At 44.3% G+C, this 19270-nt stretch overlaps 2 protein-coding genes and 1 pseudogene across 6 annotated transcripts in view; all 3 read left to right on the plus strand.

Moving 5' to 3' along the window:
- The window catches only part of CPEB1 (cytoplasmic polyadenylation element binding protein 1), a 99158-nt gene extending 96785 nt beyond the window's left edge, over positions 1–2373 (plus strand). For all 5 annotated transcript variants that reach the window (XM_007129815.3, XM_007129812.3, XM_055087904.1 and 2 more), the window contains one exon: positions 909–2373. In XM_007129815.3, the coding sequence (XP_007129877.1) occupies positions 909–1019 (111 nt within the window). In that variant the 3' untranslated portion in view covers positions 1020–2373. The remainder of the gene's footprint in view (positions 1–908) is intronic.
- A 1874-nt stretch (positions 2374–4247) lies between these two features.
- Positions 4248–7684, plus strand: RPS17 (ribosomal protein S17). Its single transcript, XM_055087905.1, has 5 exons — positions 4248–4354; positions 4640–4791; positions 5381–5486; positions 5941–6006; positions 7558–7684. The coding sequence occupies exons 1-5, from the start codon at positions 4352–4354 to the stop codon at positions 7636–7638; spliced, it is 408 nt and encodes a 135-aa protein (XP_054943880.1). The 5' UTR covers positions 4248–4351; the 3' UTR covers positions 7639–7684.
- A 4259-nt stretch (positions 7685–11943) lies between these two features.
- On the plus strand, positions 11944–13190 carry LOC102991937 (dual specificity protein phosphatase 22-like; annotated as a pseudogene).
- The last annotated feature ends 6080 nt before the right edge of the window (positions 13191–19270 follow it).

The following is a 19270-nucleotide window of genomic DNA, read 5'->3' on the forward strand; positions in this document are numbered from 1 at the left end:
TTGGGCAGTGCTTCTCATAGTCTAATGTATATACGCATCACCTAAGGATCTTGTGTAAATGCAGATTCTGATCCAGTAGGTTTGGAGTGTGGCCTGAGATGCCTTGTTTCTGACAAGTTTCCAAGTAGTGCCAGTGTTGCTGGCAACAAGACAAGTTTGGGACGTGTTCGAATACTAGCAGTGCATCCGTACTTGGTTATTTTTGCAGTGGTGCTATCACTCGGGTTTGGAGTCTCTGGGTAGACAGTAGTTAAACTGAGGCTGCAAAATGAGGATGTGAAGTAAGTTTGGGTTGCTGGGTAAAGCCTGAGAATAAGTGTATCTCTGAATAGCCTCTTCTAGCAGGCTTTTGTGTGTGTGTATCTTCCACAGATGATCCCCATTTTTAGATAATTGCTCAGAAGGTAGTGGCTTGCCCGGGCTAACACAGCCAGCGGGAGTGTGGGCCTGGGACTGAGGGTAGTGCCCAGTGACCTCTCCTCACTTAGTGTGACGAGGAAGCCGTGCTGACTGGCATTAGGATCCGGAGTCAGTGTCTTTAAATGTTCTCCCATGTTAGCAGGCGTGTGCTACAGCTGCTCCATAGGAGGTGGGAAGGGCAGGGGACTGGAAGAGCAGCTGTGGTGCTAAGAGGAGATGAGGGAAGCTGGCACAGTCTCTACACAATAGGAGCCCAGCATGCTGGATTAAGTCTGGGCACCTGTAGAAACAGGCAGTGGATTTGCCATGGTTTGGTCACGCCTCTGTTGGGGATGAGAGGGATCCCCAGGACCATCTCTTCTAACCCCACAGAGGCCATCAGGAATCGCCCACTCCCTCTCAGGCAGAGCAGGCAGCTCATGCAGCTGCCCCCCTGGCTGGTGCTGACACAGGCCTGGCTTCTCTTTGTTTTTCTCCACTCCACCCAGGTGTGCTTCAAGTACTTCTGCCGGAGCTGCTGGCACTGGCGGCACAGCATGGAGGGACTGCGCCACCACAGCCCCCTGATGCGGAACCAGAAGAACCGAGATTCCAGCTAGAGGAGCTGGCCTTGCCCAGTGGCCTGTGGCGCCTGAGGCTGGCAGGTCAGGCAGTAGCCTGCACCACCCTGCCACTGGCCACCAGGGAGCTGGCTTCCCGAGGACAAGGGAAAATCGTAGTCACCTTTGCACTTGCTGAATCTGTCTTTGTTTCTGCACTAATTAATGCACAATGAGTTTTGTCGGGTTTTGTTTTCAGGGGGTGTGCCAGGGCAAGGACCCTCAGGCTCACCCTCCAAGCGACTCTGTAGTTTTCCCAGATTTTAGTTCCTCATTTTGCCGATGAAAAGCAAAAAAGAACTACGTGTCCAGAAGGTATTGACACGATGCCTACATCTAGGTTTATTTATTAAAAGCGCTTTTTTACATTCCTTGCAATACTGATGGTGATGATGTGCAGGTCTCATTGGTTTCATTCTTGCAGTTGCCATACAGTGCCTTTCCATTTATTTAACCCCCACCTGAACGGCATAAACTGAGTGTTCAGCTGGTGTTTTTTACTGTAAACAACAAGGAGACTTTGCTCTTCATTTAAACCAAAATCATATTTCATATTTTACGCTCGAGGGTTTTTACCGGTTCCTTTTTACACTCCTTAAAACAGTTTTTAAGTCGTTTGGAACAAGAGATTTTTTTTCTTTCCTGGCAGCTTTTAACATTATAGCAAATTTGTGTCTGGGGACTGCTGGTCACTGTTTCTCACAGTTGCAAATCAAGGCATTTGCAACCAAGAAAAAAAATTTTTTTTGGATTTGAAACTGGACCGGATAAACGGTGTTTGAGTGGCTGCTGTATATAGTTTTAAATGGTTTATTGCACCTTCTTAAGTTGCACTTATGTGGGGGGGGAGGGTTGATAGAAGTTTTTAATCACAAAGTCACAGGACTTTTTTCTTTTGTAACTGAGCTAAAAAGGGCTGCTTTTTGGTGGGGGCAGATGAAGGCTCACAGGAGCCCTTTCTCTCAGAGGGGACAAGTACCCTTCCCTTATTTCTTTCATTTGAGAAACGTATGAAGCAACAGTTGCAGTTGACTGAAATGCTACTGGAATTTGAAAACTTGACTTTTTCTTTTCTTTCTTTTTTTTTTTTTTTTTTTTTAAAAAAAAAAAAAAACAAAACGACTTGCCCCTCTTTGGGAAGCTGTGTGCCAAAGAACCAGTGTCATAACCCCCCCCTCCTCCCTCCTGCTGAGCTGACGTTGCATTGTTGCATATCCCAGCTACTCTGTGGGTTTTGTGAAGCTGTGTGTGAAGTCTCTACCTCATTGTAGTATATGCAGGCAAGACTGCACTCTCCTACAGATGTGTGGAGTAAGCTGTGGTGTAGTTTTTTTGGCACATAATAAACACGTTGCAGCAGAGTTCTGGTTTTGTCTCTGTGTCTGAGCTGTGGGGAAAAGCGGGCAGTGGGACACCAAGATTCCAGAGTAAAAACCCACATTTCCTTGGATCTTCTGTGATGAGATTCCAGCCCAGGTTGATAGTGGGGCCATGTGGGGACTTGCCCCTGTAAGTCCTTCTTGGTCACTTCTGTGGTCAAATGCACCTCGGAGGTGCCTCTCTATGGTCAAATGCACCTCGGAGGTGCCTCTCTAGTAAGTGGGTACCTCTAGTCCAGGTATGTAAAAAGCCCTCACAAATAAACTTCTTGGGGCTCCTCTTCTCATAGTCCTAGACTCAGCTTGGAGGAACTGGAGGCATAGCTCCCCAGAGGTCGGCACGAGCCACTTGTTCTCAGCTTCTCCTGTAAGCCTCAGAGCTGATTCTTCTTGGGAGGCTTCCTATCTCTTGGAGTCACCTGTGCTGACCCAGTTCTTTACTGAGGGGGAGTAAATTTTTGCTGTTCTTCAGGACTATCATCTGGACTCTTTCTCACAGGCGGGATCCCAGGATTTGTGAAAGGGTCTGCTGATGATTTTTTCAGGTAGGTTGTTCCTGGGCCCTGCTGCTGGAGTGATCTTTGGAAGATTCCATTTTAGTCTGCAGTGGAGGGAGCCCTGCACACTGAAGCATCCGTTCCGTGAGAGGTACAAGAAGTCACTATCATAGGGGGTGGGGAGTCCCTTCAGCCAAGAATGAGAGGCCTCATCTTTCTCTTGAGGCCTGACTGGCAGCAGCATAGTTTGAAGTCTGCTGGTAAAGTAAACTGCATCTCTCTTGAAGGAGAGTCTGACTCTCCCTTTTGGTGTCCTCGTCTGTCCTATTCAGAGAGTCATCTCTTCTCCCCTTTGGCTCCTCTCTTGTCCAGGTGCTACTTTCAGGGCAAGGGCTTCCTGTCCTTCAGCCTTCCATTCTCAGTCAGTTCAGAGACTGACTGGACTGTCCAAGGTGACCAGGAGTTGAGTTGGGGGATGAAGCACAGCCTGGTGCCCCTTAACTCATCCAAACTGGGCAGCCCAGTCTTAATCTTTAAGTCAGGCGGGGGCCTGGAACCCACTTAAGCAATGTTGGAGATAAGGAGCAGGGCACTCCCGAGGCTAATGAGGCCACCAGGGGTAGCCTGTGCTGGTGGCCTCAGAAGGACCTGGTTTGCGGATGGGTACAGCAGGAACAGCCTTAAGACGGTGGTTGGAGAGTGCCTCAGCTGGGAGCGCTACAGGTGAACTGGGCCCTTAAACATTTGAGAACTTGCTTTGTGCTGGGCACTGTTCAAGGCAAAACAGCCATACTGTCATGGAACTCATCCCTGGCTGAGAAAATTGAGACAAGTCACTGTGACGTGCTAAGAAATACTAGAGCAACTTTAAAAGGATAGCAATGCTAAAAAAAAATAAAAGGATAGCAGTGTTACTTTGTATAAATTGGAGGGAAAGCTCCTCTGATAAGGTGACGTTTGAGCAAAGACTCGGAAGAAGTGAGATAATTCTCTGCCAGTTGTACCTGTGTCTCCAGCAGGCTAGACACAAGTCTGTGACCCATGGATTGGGTGGGGATGGTGCACGGCGCCATCCCCTACTTCCTCTCTTTTCCGCGCTCCCGCCTTCCCGATGGCTCTTAAGCCTTCATCCCTCTCCCCAGCATGTGTGGGAGAGATGCGCCGCTCTTAGTCTAGGGCACTTAATGGGCGACCTAACCACTGAAGAAGGGTCTAGAGAAACCTGCGTTAAGACCACTTTAGGCGGGGCGGGGCGGGTCAGCCACTCGCCACGCCTACTGGATGGCGATTGGCCGTACTTCCGTTCCATTCCTCCCCGCCCCGCTAGGGGTCGCTGTGCTGCGCTACAGTCGGCTCAGCGCATCTCACTAGGCGGAAGCGGCGTTCCGGCCTGCGCTTTATAGGCCTCTCTTGTACTTCCTGTTTCCTTTTTTTTTTTTACCAAGGACCAGCCGACATGGTAGGTGTTTTTGTCTCCAAGCTGGTACCCCCCACAATCGTCCTCCATCCGCCGCTTAGCGCGGCCCCCAGCCCTCGAGGAGGGGCGCAGTACCCTGTGAGGCCGAAGCCTCCGTGGGCGGTTGGCTTCCGCGTTGACCCCGCGCTCCAGCACTGCCCGGCCGGCCTTCTCCCCTCCTGGGCTCAGACCTAGCCCACGAACCCCACTCCGGTCAGGGCGTGACGCCGTGCTGTTCCCCGGAGGGGGTTCCTGAGTCGCGAGTGACCCTGTGTTCTCCACCCGCAGGGCCGCGTTCGCACCAAAACCGTGAAGAAGGCGGCCCGGGTCATCATTGAGAAGTACTACACGCGCCTGGGCAACGACTTCCACACCAACAAGCGCGTGTGCGAGGAGATCGCCATCATTCCCAGCAAGAAGCTCCGCAACAAGATCGCAGGGTGAGTTCAGTCGGCGCTCGGCCTCCAGGGCCTGCTGGGAGACGGAGAGCCGTGGCTCCGCGGGTGGGTCGTGGGAACTGGGTTAGCACTAGTCTCCCGCTGCGCTGAGAAGAGCGCTGGAGGTGTGCCTTTGCGGGTTTCTTGGTGGGGTTGTCTTATGTTCGCGTTGTATTTGGCGGTTTGACTGGCGGTGGCGCTTGGACGAGGTTAGCCACAGTCGACCTCTGGAAGACTAACGTTAAGTAAGGGCGTACGTGATTTAATGCTAACTTATGTAAATTGGAATTCGAAGTAAAGAAAATGAAGGCTGGGAGGAGGGGTCGTGAAGGTTTGTTGGGAGTACTTGATAGCTTTGAAAGCGAATTTGAATAGAGAGGATGTGCGACACCAAAGGAACAGGCATGCCTAGGTAAGCGGAGCTGCGTGTGGAGGTTTTGTGTGTGTAGGAGGTTCAGAGTCAGGGCCCCCAAGGTGGTGAATCCTCTCCCTTCTCACTGCGATAAGAGAACTAAAACTCCTACATACACATCCAGACGTTCTGGGTACCAGTGGGAGCCAGTGTGTGTTCTTGGGCGTTTGTACTTTGTAGCTATGTCACACATCTGATGAAGCGGATTCAGAGAGGCCCAGTGAGAGGTATCTCCATCAAGCTGCAGGAGGAGGAGAGAGAAAGGAGAGATAATTACGTGCCTGAGGTAAACTTTCTGGGTCTTATTCTGGACCTCTTGTTCATCCTGAAAGAGAGAGCAGGTTCCTGAGAACCGTTTCAGGTACCTGGTTTTCAAAGGGACCTCAGCTGAGTGTCCATATACCCCTTGACCAGCTGTAGGTGCCCATTATACCTGCCTGTATGTTAGCTTCTGTTCTGCCCTGTTGGGATCATGTAAGTCCATTCTGTTTTATACATGAGAGCCTTTTAATGATGTTTGTTTGGTGACTTATGTCTTCTGGTTTGATTATTTGCCCTAGCATAGGATTCCTGAAGTATAAACCCAATCTTAAGGTTTTCTAAATACTGAATTCGTGGGATCGTATTGTATCCTCTCTATGCCACCCATCCCCGTCCCCCACCCCCTTTTTTTGTCTCTCATAGGCAGGGAAGGTGAGAGATAACTCATTGCTATTTGGGGCCTGCCTTGTTCCTTCTAGGTCTCAGCCCTGGATCAGGAAATCATTGAAGTAGATCCTGACACTAAGGAAATGCTGAAGCTCTTGGTAAGTGTTTGCTGAATTCCTAAAGTAGGGCTTTCCTGGACCAACCATCAGTAGCTTTCTACTATGGGTAATACCTCTAGGTAACATTTACTGAGTGTTTAAAATATATCAGGTAATCTCAACGTTTCTATATGGTGTTTCCCTTTCCCTCAGTATGTCCCATGAGGCACATCCTGTTATTTACATTTTATAGATGATGAAATGGTAACTTCAAGGTTAGTAGGTGGCAGGGATGGGAATCCATCCACCCTTCTAACCACTAACCTAGACTGCCTCCAAAGTGGGTTTAGCTAGTTATTGAAGGTTCAGTTTGCTCTCCACACGAAGATAACTCCCAAATCCAGTGGCTGTTCTCCCAGGACTTACAGAACACCCCTTCTCTCAGTTCCTTCTGTTCTCTTCTTGATTTTGTGGCTGGCTTCTCACATTTACCCCCTTGGTTCCATCCCTAGTTCTTTTTTCATTCTGCCTGCTTACTTCTGTGTCTGTATGCTAACCACTCAAATGAGCTGTGGTCTCATTTCCAGTTGCTAACTGGGCACTACTTAGGTGGTTCAGCTATCTTCAATACAGTTTGATAAATGTCTCTTCTGTGATATATCTTAGCACTTTAGCAGTTTGGTGAAAGCATGAGCTTCAAAGTCCAGGGGGCAGTTGGTGATTTAGAGCAACTTTATTTTTCCTTTTTATGTTCTTGAAACGTCTAAGACGTTCAAAAAGATAATAGAGTAAACTCCCATATACTACCACCTAGTCTCAGAAAAACATAACCAGTACAGCTAAAGCCTGCTACAGATCATTTTCTCCTGAAATACTACTCTGGAATGTATCTTTTTAGTTTCAACTGTAAAATTGATTTTTGAGGATAAAATGAGGAATTAAATTCTGGTTATATGGTGGGCCCTTGGGTTCTTTTTTTTTTTTTTTAAACATCTTTATTGGAGTATATTGCTTTACAGTGGTGTGTTAGTTTCTGCTTTATAACAAAGTGAATCAGCTATACATATGCTCTTGGGCTCTTTGCACTTAGATTGAGCCACCTTAAAGGCAGGCCCTGACCTTGTCCTACCACTACTCTACCCGGGCCCTTCACAAATGTTGATTGCATAAGTGATGCCTCCTACCTGAGGGCTGGTCCTGGAAATGAAGTGGCACTGTATATGCCTTAGAGTAGTGATTCTCAAAGGGACAGACTTTGCACCCCCCAGGGAACATTTGGTAATATCTGGACACATTTTTGGTTGTCACAGCTGGGGAATACTAGCAGACATTAGTGGATAGAGTCCAGGGATGCTGTTAAACGTCTTAAAGTGCACAGGATAGCTCTTCCATGGCTGACTGTGGAGGATCCTTCAGATCGCAGGTAGACCCCCTACAGAGTTTATTGCTCTGGGGTGGGGAGGAGAAGGCTCTCTTGGTTTTCTTCAGGGTCCCACCAATCTGACCCCAAGGTTGTGGAGGCTGACAAAAGCATAGCCTAATGGTGGTGCCGGGGCTCTGGACACAGATCTCACCAGTACAGCCACACTAAGCCCCTTTTTATTGTTCCAGGACTTTGGCAGTCTGTCCAACCTGCAGGTCACTCAGCCTACAGTTGGGATGAATTTCAAAACACCACGTGGAGCCGTTTAAATCTTTCTGCTGTGCTGTAATATTTTCAATAAACCTCGGACAACAACCGTGCCTGTGTCATCTGTGGGGTTGGGTGCCGGTGGAGCTAAGGGCAGGAATTCTTTCTCAAGGGAGAAGTATCCTGAAGAAGAGTGGTCTGCAGTGTGACGCATCTGTAAGTGGCCTATGGGCAGCGCCCATACAGATTATGGATGTATTAGGAGGCCTGAGCCTGGACACCTGCATCACTGCTTTGGTTGCCAGCTCTACCCTTCTTGGTCCTCACAGGCCCTAAGCACGCACTCTGGCTTCAGACAAAAGTCAGGAGATGTCTTTCCCTCCTCACCCTGTATGCCCTGCTTGTTTGCACTTCAGCCTCTTCTGAGTACATGCAGTTTGGGTTAATGAACCTGCCGGTCTTGAAAGGGTAACGCTCCTCACGTGTGTGAGGGTTGGGCTTTCTGTGGGTGGGAGATAGGATGGGTGTGGAGGCCAGTACCTGGAGCATAGGAGATTGAATGAGTGTGAATGGATGTGTGGGGGAGGATCAGTGAAACACAAGGGGATGTGTCAGTTCAAGGGAGGCCGAGCTCACTAAATGGATCCCACTGGGTGGATCCCGGGTGGGTGGATCTGAGCTTGGGGAGCTGCTGAGGCTGTGGGTCCAACTCTGTTGTGGAGAGTGCTCGGTTGGGCTGGTCCCTGCTGAGCAGTGGGAGGACAGCTTGCAGCACAGGCTCCTCTGCTTGACTGTCCTGGGCTGAGCTGGGCCTGTTTGTGTACGTGTGCATGTCAAGATCTCTGCAAGGTAGTGGCAGGACCTAGGTCAGTCTGGCTCTCCATTGATCGTTGCACATCTGGTTCTGTCAGGCAGATATGTGCAACAAACATCTTAAAAATGTGTATTGTAGCAATACAGAAATTGTAACAATTTTGATACAATTTCAAACTTGAAAAGTTGCAAGAATATATAGCACAAAGAGCTTTAAAATACTCTTACCTGACCTCAGCTCACATTTTGCCCCAATTGCTTTATATTCTGTCTCTATACACACTTTTTTTTTCTGATCCATTAGGATCAAGTTAGAGATGGGCCCTTTTGTTCCAAATATTTTATTGTCAGTTTGCTAAGAACAAGCATAACGGCAGATCAATGATCATAATCGGGAAATCTAACATTGATATGATACTGTTACCTAATCCATAATCCATTGTAAAATCTTGCCAATTTTCCCAATAATATCTTCCATAGTTTTCTTTCCTGGTTCGGAATCCATCCCAGAATTACTACATCTAGTTCTCCTGTCCTTCAACCTTCTTTCCATGTCTGTCTTTGGAAAGTATTGGCTGATTTTGTAGAATGTCCTTCAATTTGGGTTTGATGTCAGCTCACAATTAGATTTAATTAAGCTTTTTTCTGTAGGGATACAGATGGTCCCTGACTTAAAATGGTTCAGTTGAAGATTTTTTGACTTTAGGATGGTGTGAAAGTGATGTATATTCAGTAGAAACTACTTCAAATACGGAATTTTTATCTTTTCCCAGGCTAGTGATACGTGGTAGGGCTCATGATTCTGGGCGGTGGCAGTGAGCCACAGCCCCTAGTCAGCTATGTGATCTCAAAGGTAAACACCCAATACACTTAACTATTCTGTACCCATACAAACATTGTTTCACTTTCAGTACAGTGTTCAATATGTGAGATACCCAATACTTTATTATAAATGGGCTTTGTGTTAGATGATTTTGCCTAACTGTAGGCTAATGTGTTAGGACATTAAAAATAGCCTCAGCTAAGCTATGATGTTCAGTAGGTTGTGTATTAAATGTATTTTTGACTTAGGGTATTTTCAGTTTACGATGGGTTTATTGCAACATAACCCCATCATAAGCCAAGGAAGATGTGTACCTCAGAAGCGATACTGTGTACTTGATGCATCATATTGGGAGGCACAGAATACTTGGTGAGTTTTAGTGATGTTCACTTTGAGCACTTGGATTAAGGGGCACCTGTCAAGTTTCTCCACTGTAAGTTGTAAGGAGGTATTTCGAGGCTAAATATCCTGTTCTTCAGCTTTTCACTCACTAGTTATAGCATCTATTAATATTTTAACTCCATTATTACCTTTATATTTATTAGTATTGTACAGTAAGGGAAGAGCTTTCTCTTAAAACTTTCCATTTTTTGGTGTGGAGTCGGGCATTCTCAGCAAATACTCTAGCCTTCTAAATACAGCTCCGTATAAAGAAGCCTTTGCTCTTGGTTTTTGGTGTCAATGATGAGGAAAGGGGTGGGCTTTCTTTATGGGGGGAGAAATTAGAGCTGGGTTAAAATTACCAATGGATAAGAACATTAACAAAATGCCAAACCAGCAACAAGGCTGTCTGCCACACTCACCCACTAGGAGGCAGTGTCATTGCTATTCCACATCTGCCTGGCTCCTCTACCTCTTCGGCCCTGTGCTCCAGATAACTTAGATGAGGGATGGGAAGGGTAGGGGGAGGAGGAGGGAGCCGACTTGGGCCACACGAAGCAGCTGTTTATCCTCTATCAGTGTCGAGGAGCTTCTCTAGGCCTTAGTTCTTTTCATCTGTAAAATAAGATCTGTGCTCATTAGAACTTCCTGTGGAGCTTGTTAAAAGCAGGTGGCCAGGCCCTGCCCCTGATTTGGGCCGTGATTTGTGCTTCAGGAGGTGGGTGGGGCCTGCACGGGTGTTTTCACAGGTACTTGCTGGCAGTTCCAATCCCAGCTGGGTTTGGAAGCTGCCAGCCGAGCGACTAGCACTGGCTGGCCCTCTGTGCAGTCTCCCATGTTTGGGGTCAGATAATGCTCTTCGCATAAAATAGACGAGAGTCGTCTGCCTTCTGTGTCACAGACTCTGCTTCTTCAAGATTTGAAAGTGCCCCAGGAAAGTTTCGGAGGTAATTATCTTCTTTTTTTCTATATTGCCCTTAGTTGTGTTAAAGTATAATTTTCAACAAAGTGAAATGACTCTCATACAGATGAATATAAAATGAACACATGTTAAGCATTTTTAAAAACTCAGAGAACTGAGATGTTACAGTCAGTTCAAAGGAGAAGTCAAGGACAAATTTGGAGTAAAAGAACATTGAAATGAATTTATAAATGGACACAAGACTGACTTCTTCCACAGGAGGGAAGTCAGCTGAACCTCTACGCAACAGAATTTATTTACTTGCATTTGTCTATAGATAAGAATTATTTGTATTATCAGGTATCTACAACTTAAACAGAGTTGTAAAATAGCTCCAAGGCAGTGAAAGGTGCAGAGCCTCTCTGTAGAATCCAAATCAAAACCCAGGTTGTTGCTCTTAACAGTTGAAGCACAGATTTTCCCCTCTATCTGTAAATTCATATTCTCTGTATTGCCTATGTTGTTAATATTTTTAATTTTATTTGTATATAATTATTTATAGTTTTTCTCTCATAATTAGGAAAACTCCCTGTTATTATGTGTCATTTTAAATGTTATGTTTGTTTTCTTTTCTGAATTAAACTTGTCAGATGTTTGATTATTTTATCCATAGTTTCAAAGAACTAGCACTTGGAGGTGTAACTTTCTTTCTACTTTACTTGAGGTTGCCGCTTTTCCTCATTAGATACTGGAAAAAAACAACCGTGTTCAATTTTGAGGAATGTGAGTAAAGCTCATTTTCTTTTTCAACTGCAGGGGTCAGCAAACTATGCGCAGCTGCCTGTTTGTGGGTAAGCCATGAACTAAGAATGGTTTTCACATTTCTAAATGCTTTAAAACAATAGCAACAACAAGAGAATACTGTGGCCTGTGGAAATGATACGAAATTCAAATCAGTATCTACATACAGAGTTTCATTGGTTTGCAGCCACATTCGTTTACAAATTGTAGATGGTTGTTTTCCTGATGCGCTGGCTGAATTAAAGTTGCCACAGAGACAGTACGCAGCAGTGTTATCACTTTGCAGTACAGATTGCAGTTATACATTTATAACTCAATAGTGTTTTGAGGGCCATACCTATCACCATATCGTGACATTTAATTTTTAAAAAATTATTAGTGCATGCTTAACGTTAAAGAAAAAAGAGAACACCCTCCCCCCCACCACCCCCCCCGTTTCGGAACTCGCAGGGCAACGGCGGCCGGGGAGGGGATGCGCGTGTGCCCTGGGCCCGGGCCCCCCAGGAGCCATAATCCTGGAGGGACCCGCTCCCAGGAGTCATGTCCCTGCACCCTGGCCCCCGGGAGACATAATCCCTGCGCCCCGGCCAGGCTCCTAGGAACCGTGTCCACAAGTCTCGGGGGCCGGCGTGGCAGGTGCCGGGCTCACTCCGGGAGGGGGCGGGCGCCGCGAGCCCCTTCCCGCAGGGGCGCCTGTGCCGCGGCCCGGCGGCCGAGGAGCCTGGGGGGCGCGAGGGACAGGAGTGCAGCGGACAGAGGCCTGGGCACCGCCGGTCCGTGTTGCTGTTTACGCTGCGGGCGCGCAGTGCCCCTTGCCCGCCCGCCCGCTGCTCCCCCGCCCACTCCAACATGCCCTCAGTGCGCCTGCCGCCGCGCCCCAGGCGCTAGACCGCACGGCTGCCATGGGGAATGGGATGAAAACGATCCTGCCTGGCCTGTATATCGGCAGCTTCAAAGATGCCAGAGGTGCAGAGCAATTGAGCAAGAACAAGGTGACACACATTCTGTCTGTGCACGACAGCGCCAGGCCAGCATTGGAGGGGGTTAAATACCTGTGCATTCCCGCAGCAGATTCACCATCTCAAAACAAAGGTATTAAATTCATCCACGAGTGCCACCTGCGAGGTGAGGGCTGCGTTGTTCACTGCCTGACCTGTCCGGCGTCTCCAGGAGCGTGACTCTGGTGGTTGCATACCTCATGACGGTCACCGACTTTGGCTGGGAAGATGCCCTGTGCGCTGTGCGTGCGGGGAGGTCCTGTGCAAACCCCAACCTGGGCTTCCAGAGGCTGCTCCAGGAGTTTGAGGAGCACCAGGTCCATCATTTCCGCCAGTTGCTGAAGGAGGAGTATGGAGAGAGCCCTTTGCGGGATGCGGAAGAAGCCAGAGGCATTCTGGCCACCCCAGGGATTCTGAAGTACTGGGCCTCTCTCAGAAGACTGTAATGTACCTGAAATATTGCAAAGCCAGAGTTTAGGTGCTGCCCAGAAGAAAAGCAACCAGAGTTCATTTTTCAGTGTCCAGAAGTAATTTGTGAACTCGCCTGTTTTCATTTTAAACAATACATATGCAATTGTGTCATCAAAAAAAAAAAAAAAGAGAAAACTGGGCTTTAAATGTTATGTTTTTAAGGTATGAGTAGCCCATTCGGTAGGCAAGGGAAGCTGTTTAACAGTGGTGGGTTAATTTCTCTGGAAGAAACGTGTGCAGAGTAAGTAAACTTATTTAAAACTATTAGCCTTTGGGTGCAAATGGTTGCTTAAAGGGGTGAGAATGGTTGCTCAAAGAGTTGAGAACATTGGGAACAATATCAGTAGTCAATTCAAAACAAGGCAAATGATTTTGAATGGTTTTCCTTGGTTCTTGATGAGTCAAAAAATGTTACCAATACTGCTCAGCTGTTTATGCAAGAGTCAGTGCCAACTTTGAAGAGTCTAAAGAATTAGCCTCTAGAATAATCTGCATAGAACAACTATAGGTGAGAATATTTTTAAAGATTAGAAATCACTGATTCAGTATAACCTGAAGTGGGAATTGGCTGAGCTAATGTTACAGCTGATTTTGGTAGAAATACTTGCAGAGCAGAAAGGGCTTATTTGGACAGACTTCAAAGCTTGCAGAAATGTAAAGTGTTTAAAACCTGTGCTATTCATTATGTTACTCATTAATGCATATTCTGTAGAAAATATCTAAATCAATTATTGAACCAGTACTGTTAGCAGTGAATTTTACTCACTCTCAAAGAGTTAACCATCATCAGTTCCATGAATTTTGGTAGTTGTATTTAACTGTGGTAAAGTTTTTTTAACATATAATATTTGTTATTTTAACCATTCATAATTGTACAGTTAGAGGCAATAAATATGTTTACAGTGTTATGGTAACCATCATCACTATGTCTAAAACTTTTTCCTCATCCCCAACAAAAACCATGTACTCGGTAAACAGTAACTCCCTATTCCCCATATCACATTTTGTTTATCCATTCATATTTTGGTGGACATTTTGGTTGCTTCTGCTTTTTGGTTGTTGTGCATAATGCTGCTATGAACATGGGTGTACAAATATCTGTTTAAATCCCTGCTTTCAGTTATTTTGAGTATATACCAAGAACTGGAATTGCTAGTTCATGTGGTAAATCTATGTTTAATTTTTTGAGGAAATGCCATACTATTTTCCACAGCAACTGCACTACTTTACATTCCTACCAGCAGTGTACAAGAGTTCCAATTTCTCCACATCCTTGCCAAAACTTGTTACTTTCTGGGGTTTTTTTTGGTTTTGATTTTGTTTTTTTGATAATAGCCATCTTTGTGAGTGTGAAGTGGTATCTCATTGTAGTTTTGATTTGCATTTCCATAATGATTAGTGATGTTGAGCATCTTTTTAGGTGTTTATTGGCCATATGTATATCTTCTATGAAGAAATGTCTGTTCAAGTTCTTTGTCAGTTTTTAAATTGGGTGTTACTGAGTTGTAGGAGTTCTTTGTATATTCTGGATATTAATTCTTTATCAGATATGATTTGCAAATATTTTCCCTCATTCTGTGGATTGTCTTTTCTCTCTGTTGATAATGTCCTTTGATGCACAAAAGTTTTAACTTTTGATGGAGTTCAATGTGTTATTTTTTCTTTTATTGCTTATGCTTTTGGTGTCATATCTAAGAATCCTTTGCCAAATTCACAGGCATGAAGAATTACTCCTATGTTTTGTTTCAAGAATTTTATGGGTTTAGCCCTTATATTTAATCCTTTGATACATTTTGTGTTAATCTTTGTATATGGTATGAGGTAGGGGTCCAACTTCATTCTCTTGCATATGGAAGTCCTGTTGTCCCAACATCATCTGTTAAAGAGACTATTCCTTTCCCATTGATTGGACTTGAGACCCTTGTCAAAAATCAGTTAGCCATAAATGTATGGGTTTGTTTCTGAACTCTCAATTCTATTCCATTGGTCTATAAGCCTGTCCTTCTGTCAGTCCACAGTGTTTTGATTACTGTAGCTTTGTAGTGAGCTACGAAGTGTGAGTCCTCCCACTTTGTTCTTTTTTAAGATTTTTTTTTTTTTGTCTACCTGGGGTGTATAAGTTTGCTAGTGCTGCCATAACAAAATACCACATACTTAAACAGAGATTTATTTTCTTACAGTTCTGGAGGCTAGAAGTCCAAGATCAAGATGTAAGCAGGTTTGATTTCTCCCGAGGCCTCTCTTCTTACCTTGGAGCTAGCTGTCTTCTTGCTATGTCCTCACATGCTCTTCTCTATGCATTCATAGCCCTGGTCTCTGTGTGTCCAAATTTCCTCATCTAATAAGGACACTGGTCAGATTAGACTAGGGCCCACCCTAACGGACTCACTGTAACATAATTACCTCTTTAAAGGCCCTGTCTGCAAATATAGTCACATTCTGAGGTACTGGAGGTTAAGGCTTCTGCATATGAATTTTGGGGAATACAGTTCAGCCTATTACATGGACTGCATGCACTGAATTTGAGAATCAGCTTTTCCATTTCTGCAAAAAAAAGCCCACTGGAATTTTAATAGGAGTTGTTCCGAATTTTGTAGATGGCTTTGGGTAGTATTGACATCTCGACAGTATTAAGTCTTCTAGTCCATGAGCATGGGATGTCTTTCCACTTATTTAGATCTTCTTTAATTTCTTAGAGGAATATTTTGTAATTTTCAGGGAACAAGCCTTTCATTCCTTGCTTAAATTTATTCCCAGGCATTTTATTCTTTTAGATTGTGCTATTGTGGTATAATAAGAAATATATATTTGGTCTTTCTCCCCAGTTCTTGGCACAAAATCTTCTAAAACCCTTGGAATTTCCTGAGCGTTATTCATAATAGCCCCTTTCAACCATACCTGAGTTTATGCTAATGAGTTGACTCTTGGTGGGTTGTAGATCGCTTCAGGATGGGGGCTAGTTGCTAGAGGAACCAACCATGTGAACAGAGAATTGGAATTTTTTAGCCCCACCCCCTGACCTCTGCGGAGGGGAGGGGGCTGGAAATTGAGTTAATCACCAATAGCCAATGATTTAATCCATCACGTCTACATATTTGAACCTCCATAAAAACTCTTAAGTGATGGGGTTTGGAGAGCTTCCAGGTTGGTGAATGTGTGCTGGGAGGGTGGCACATCCCAAACTTGGGGACAGAAGATCCTGTGCTGAGGATCCTTCCAGACCTCACCCTATGTACCTCTTGGTCTGGCTGTTCATTTGTATCCTTTATAATAAACCAGTAATAGTAAAGTTTTTCTCCGAGTTCTGTGAGCTGTTATAGCAAATTACTGAACCTGAGATGGGGTCATGGGAACCCCCAATTTGTAGCCAAATCAGACAGAAGTATGGGTAACCTGGGGACTCAAAACTTGTGACTAGCTTCTGAAGTAGGGGGATTGAGATTTTAATCTGTGGGGTCTGCGCTAACTCTGGGTAGTGAGTGTCAGAAGTGAAATAAGTTGTAGGGCACCCAGTTGGTGTCTACAGAGAACTGGCGAATTGCTTGGTGTGGAAAACCCACACATAGATATTATTGTAAATGGAATTGATTTCTTAGTTTTCTTTTCAAATTATTCATCACTGGTATATAGAAACAACTGATTTTTGCAATTTTGCTAAATTTGTTGATTTGCTATAGTAGCTTTCTTGTACATTTCTTGGGATTTTCCACGTGTAGGATCATGTCACCTACAGATACAGATAGTTTTACTTCTTCATTCCCAATTTGGATGCCTTTTATTTCTTGTTTAATTGCTCTGCTAGAATTTCTAGTACAGTGTTAAATAGCAGTGGTGAAAGCAGGCATTCTTGTCTCATTCATGAAATTACAAGTAAAAAGCTTTCAATCTCTCATCGTGGAGCATAATGTTAGCTGTGGTTTTTTTTCATAAATGCCCTTTATCATGTTGAGGAATCTTCCCTCTATTCCTAGTTTTTCTGAGAGTTTTTATAATGAAAGAGTGTTGGCTTTTGTAAATGCCTTTTCTGTATCAATTGAGATGACTATGTTTTTTTTTCTTTCCTTCTACTACTGTGATATATTACATTCATTTTTCTCTTATGTTGAACCCTTGCGTTTCTATTATAAATTCCGCTTTGTCATGGTATATAATCCTTTTAATGTGCTCAATTTGGTTTGCTAGTATTTTGTTGAGATCTTTGCATTGATATTCATAACGGATTGATTTGTAATTTTCTTTTTTGTGATGGTCTTAATATGGCTTTGATATTAGGGAAATGCTGCCCCCATAGAACGAGATGGAAAGTGTTCTAGTTTATTTCTTTGAAGAGTTTGAGAATGACTGGTGTTAATTGTTCTTTAAATTTTTGGTAGAATTTACCAGTGAATCCATGTGGTCCTAGACTTTTCTTTGTTGGGAAATTTTTGATTACTGATTCAATGTTTTTACTTGTTATAGGTCTAGTGAGATTTTCCATTTCTTCAGTCAATTTAGGTAATTTGTGTGTTTCTAGGAATTTGTCCGTTTCATCTAGGTTATCCAATTTTAGAACCCAAAGAAGGATTCCAGTTTTTTTGTTGTTGTTGCTTGTTTGGTTTTTAAAATAAATTTATTTATTTATTTATATTTGGCTGTGTTGGGTCTTCGTTTCTGTGCAAGGCTTTCTCTAGTTGCGGCGAGCGGGGGCCACTCTTCATCGCGGTGTGCGGGCCTCTCACTGTCGCGGCCTCTCCCGTTGCGGAGCACAGGCTCCAGACGCACAGGCTCCAGACGCACAGGCTCAGTAGCTGTGGCTCACGGGCTTAGTTGCTCCGCGGCATGTGGGATCTTCCCAGACCAGGGCTCGAACCCATGTCCCCTGCATTGGCAGGCAGATTCTTAACCACTGCGCCACCAGGGAAGCCCTCCAGTTTTTTCATTTGTTAAACCTTGGCTATTAGGAGCTAGAGAGTGAGAAAATGTGTATGTATGTTTGGATAGTTGAATATAAATATATAAAAATATATTTTTATTTATAAAAGTGCAATTTGATTTAGGACTTCAACCTAACAAATTCAGCTAGCAAAGCAAGTTATTTTCCTTCTTAAAAGAAAATGAATTTAAACAAATTTTTAAGATTGTTTTTAATTATTTGAACAGGCAGCACGTCACATGGTTCACAATTCAAAAGATAAAAATGAGCTTACAGTGAGCAATCTCCATCCAACTCATGTCCTCCAGCCTTCTAGTTCCCCCTTTGCACATGGAGCCCTGTTGTCAGTTTCTTTTGTGTCCTAGATATGTTACATGTATATGTGATGGGTTTTAAAGTGTGTCCACACATTATTAAAGCCCCCTCCCTTCAAGAGGTGTAGGTTTCATCCCTCCTCTTGGTTATGGGCTGGACTTAGTGACTCCCTTATAACTAATAGAACATGACAGAAGTGATAGTGTGTAACATCCAAGACTAAGTCATCAATATATTTTGTGACCTCCTTGCCCTTTCTTGGATCGATTGCTCTGCGACAAGCCAGCTGCCATGTTGCAAAGACACTGAGGAACTGAGGCCTCCCGGTAACAGCAATGTAAGAAACTCATCTTGGAAGTAGACAGACCCTCCAGCCCCAGTGAAGCTTTCAGATGACTGCAGCCTGGATAACATCTTTTTTTTTTTTTCTTTTTAAAGAGTTCCCAGGTTTTTATTTTATTTTATTTCTTTGGCCACACCGTGCAGCTTGTAAGATCTTAGTTTCCCAACCAGGGATCAAACCTGTGCCCCCAGCAGTGGAAGCACGGGGTCCCAACCACTGGACCGCCAGGGAAGTCCCAACACCTTATTTTTAAAAATTGAGATATAATTCACATACCATATAATTTTCCCTTCTGAAGTATAAATATAGTGGTTTTTAGTATATTCACAAAATTGTGCAACTCTCATTTCTGTATAACTTCAGAACATGTTCAGTACCTCCAAAAGAAGCCTCATACCAATTCACTCCCCATTTCCCCACCCCCAGCCCATGGCAACCACTAATCTACTCTTAATTTCTATGGATTTGCCTGCAAGTTTCATATAAATGGAATTATATAATATATGGCCTTTTGTGTCTGGCTTCCTTCACTTAACATAATGTTTTCAAGGTTCATCCATGTTGTACTTCATTCCTTTGTATGGCTGGATAATATTCCAGTGTATGGATAGTACCACATTTTGTTTATATATTCATCAGTTTATGAACATTTGAGTTGTTTCAGTTTTTTAGTTATTGTGAATAATGCTGCTATGAAATGTATAAAAGTTTTTGTGTGAACATATGTTTTCATTTCACTTGAGTATATTACCTAGGAGTGCAATTGTTGGGGTCACATGGTAACTTGATGTTTAACTTTTTGAAAAATTGCAAAACTGTTTTCCAAAGTAGCTGTGCCATTTTACATTCCAACCAGCAACGTATGGGGATTCCAGTTCCTCCACATTCTCACCAAAACTTGTTATTAACTGCCTTTTTTGATGACGCCATCCTAAT

The sequence above is a fragment of the Physeter macrocephalus genome, chromosome 11 (assembly GCF_002837175.3).
Source record: "Physeter macrocephalus isolate SW-GA chromosome 11, ASM283717v5, whole genome shotgun sequence".
Lineage (NCBI taxonomy): Eukaryota > Metazoa > Chordata > Mammalia > Artiodactyla > Physeteridae > Physeter > Physeter macrocephalus.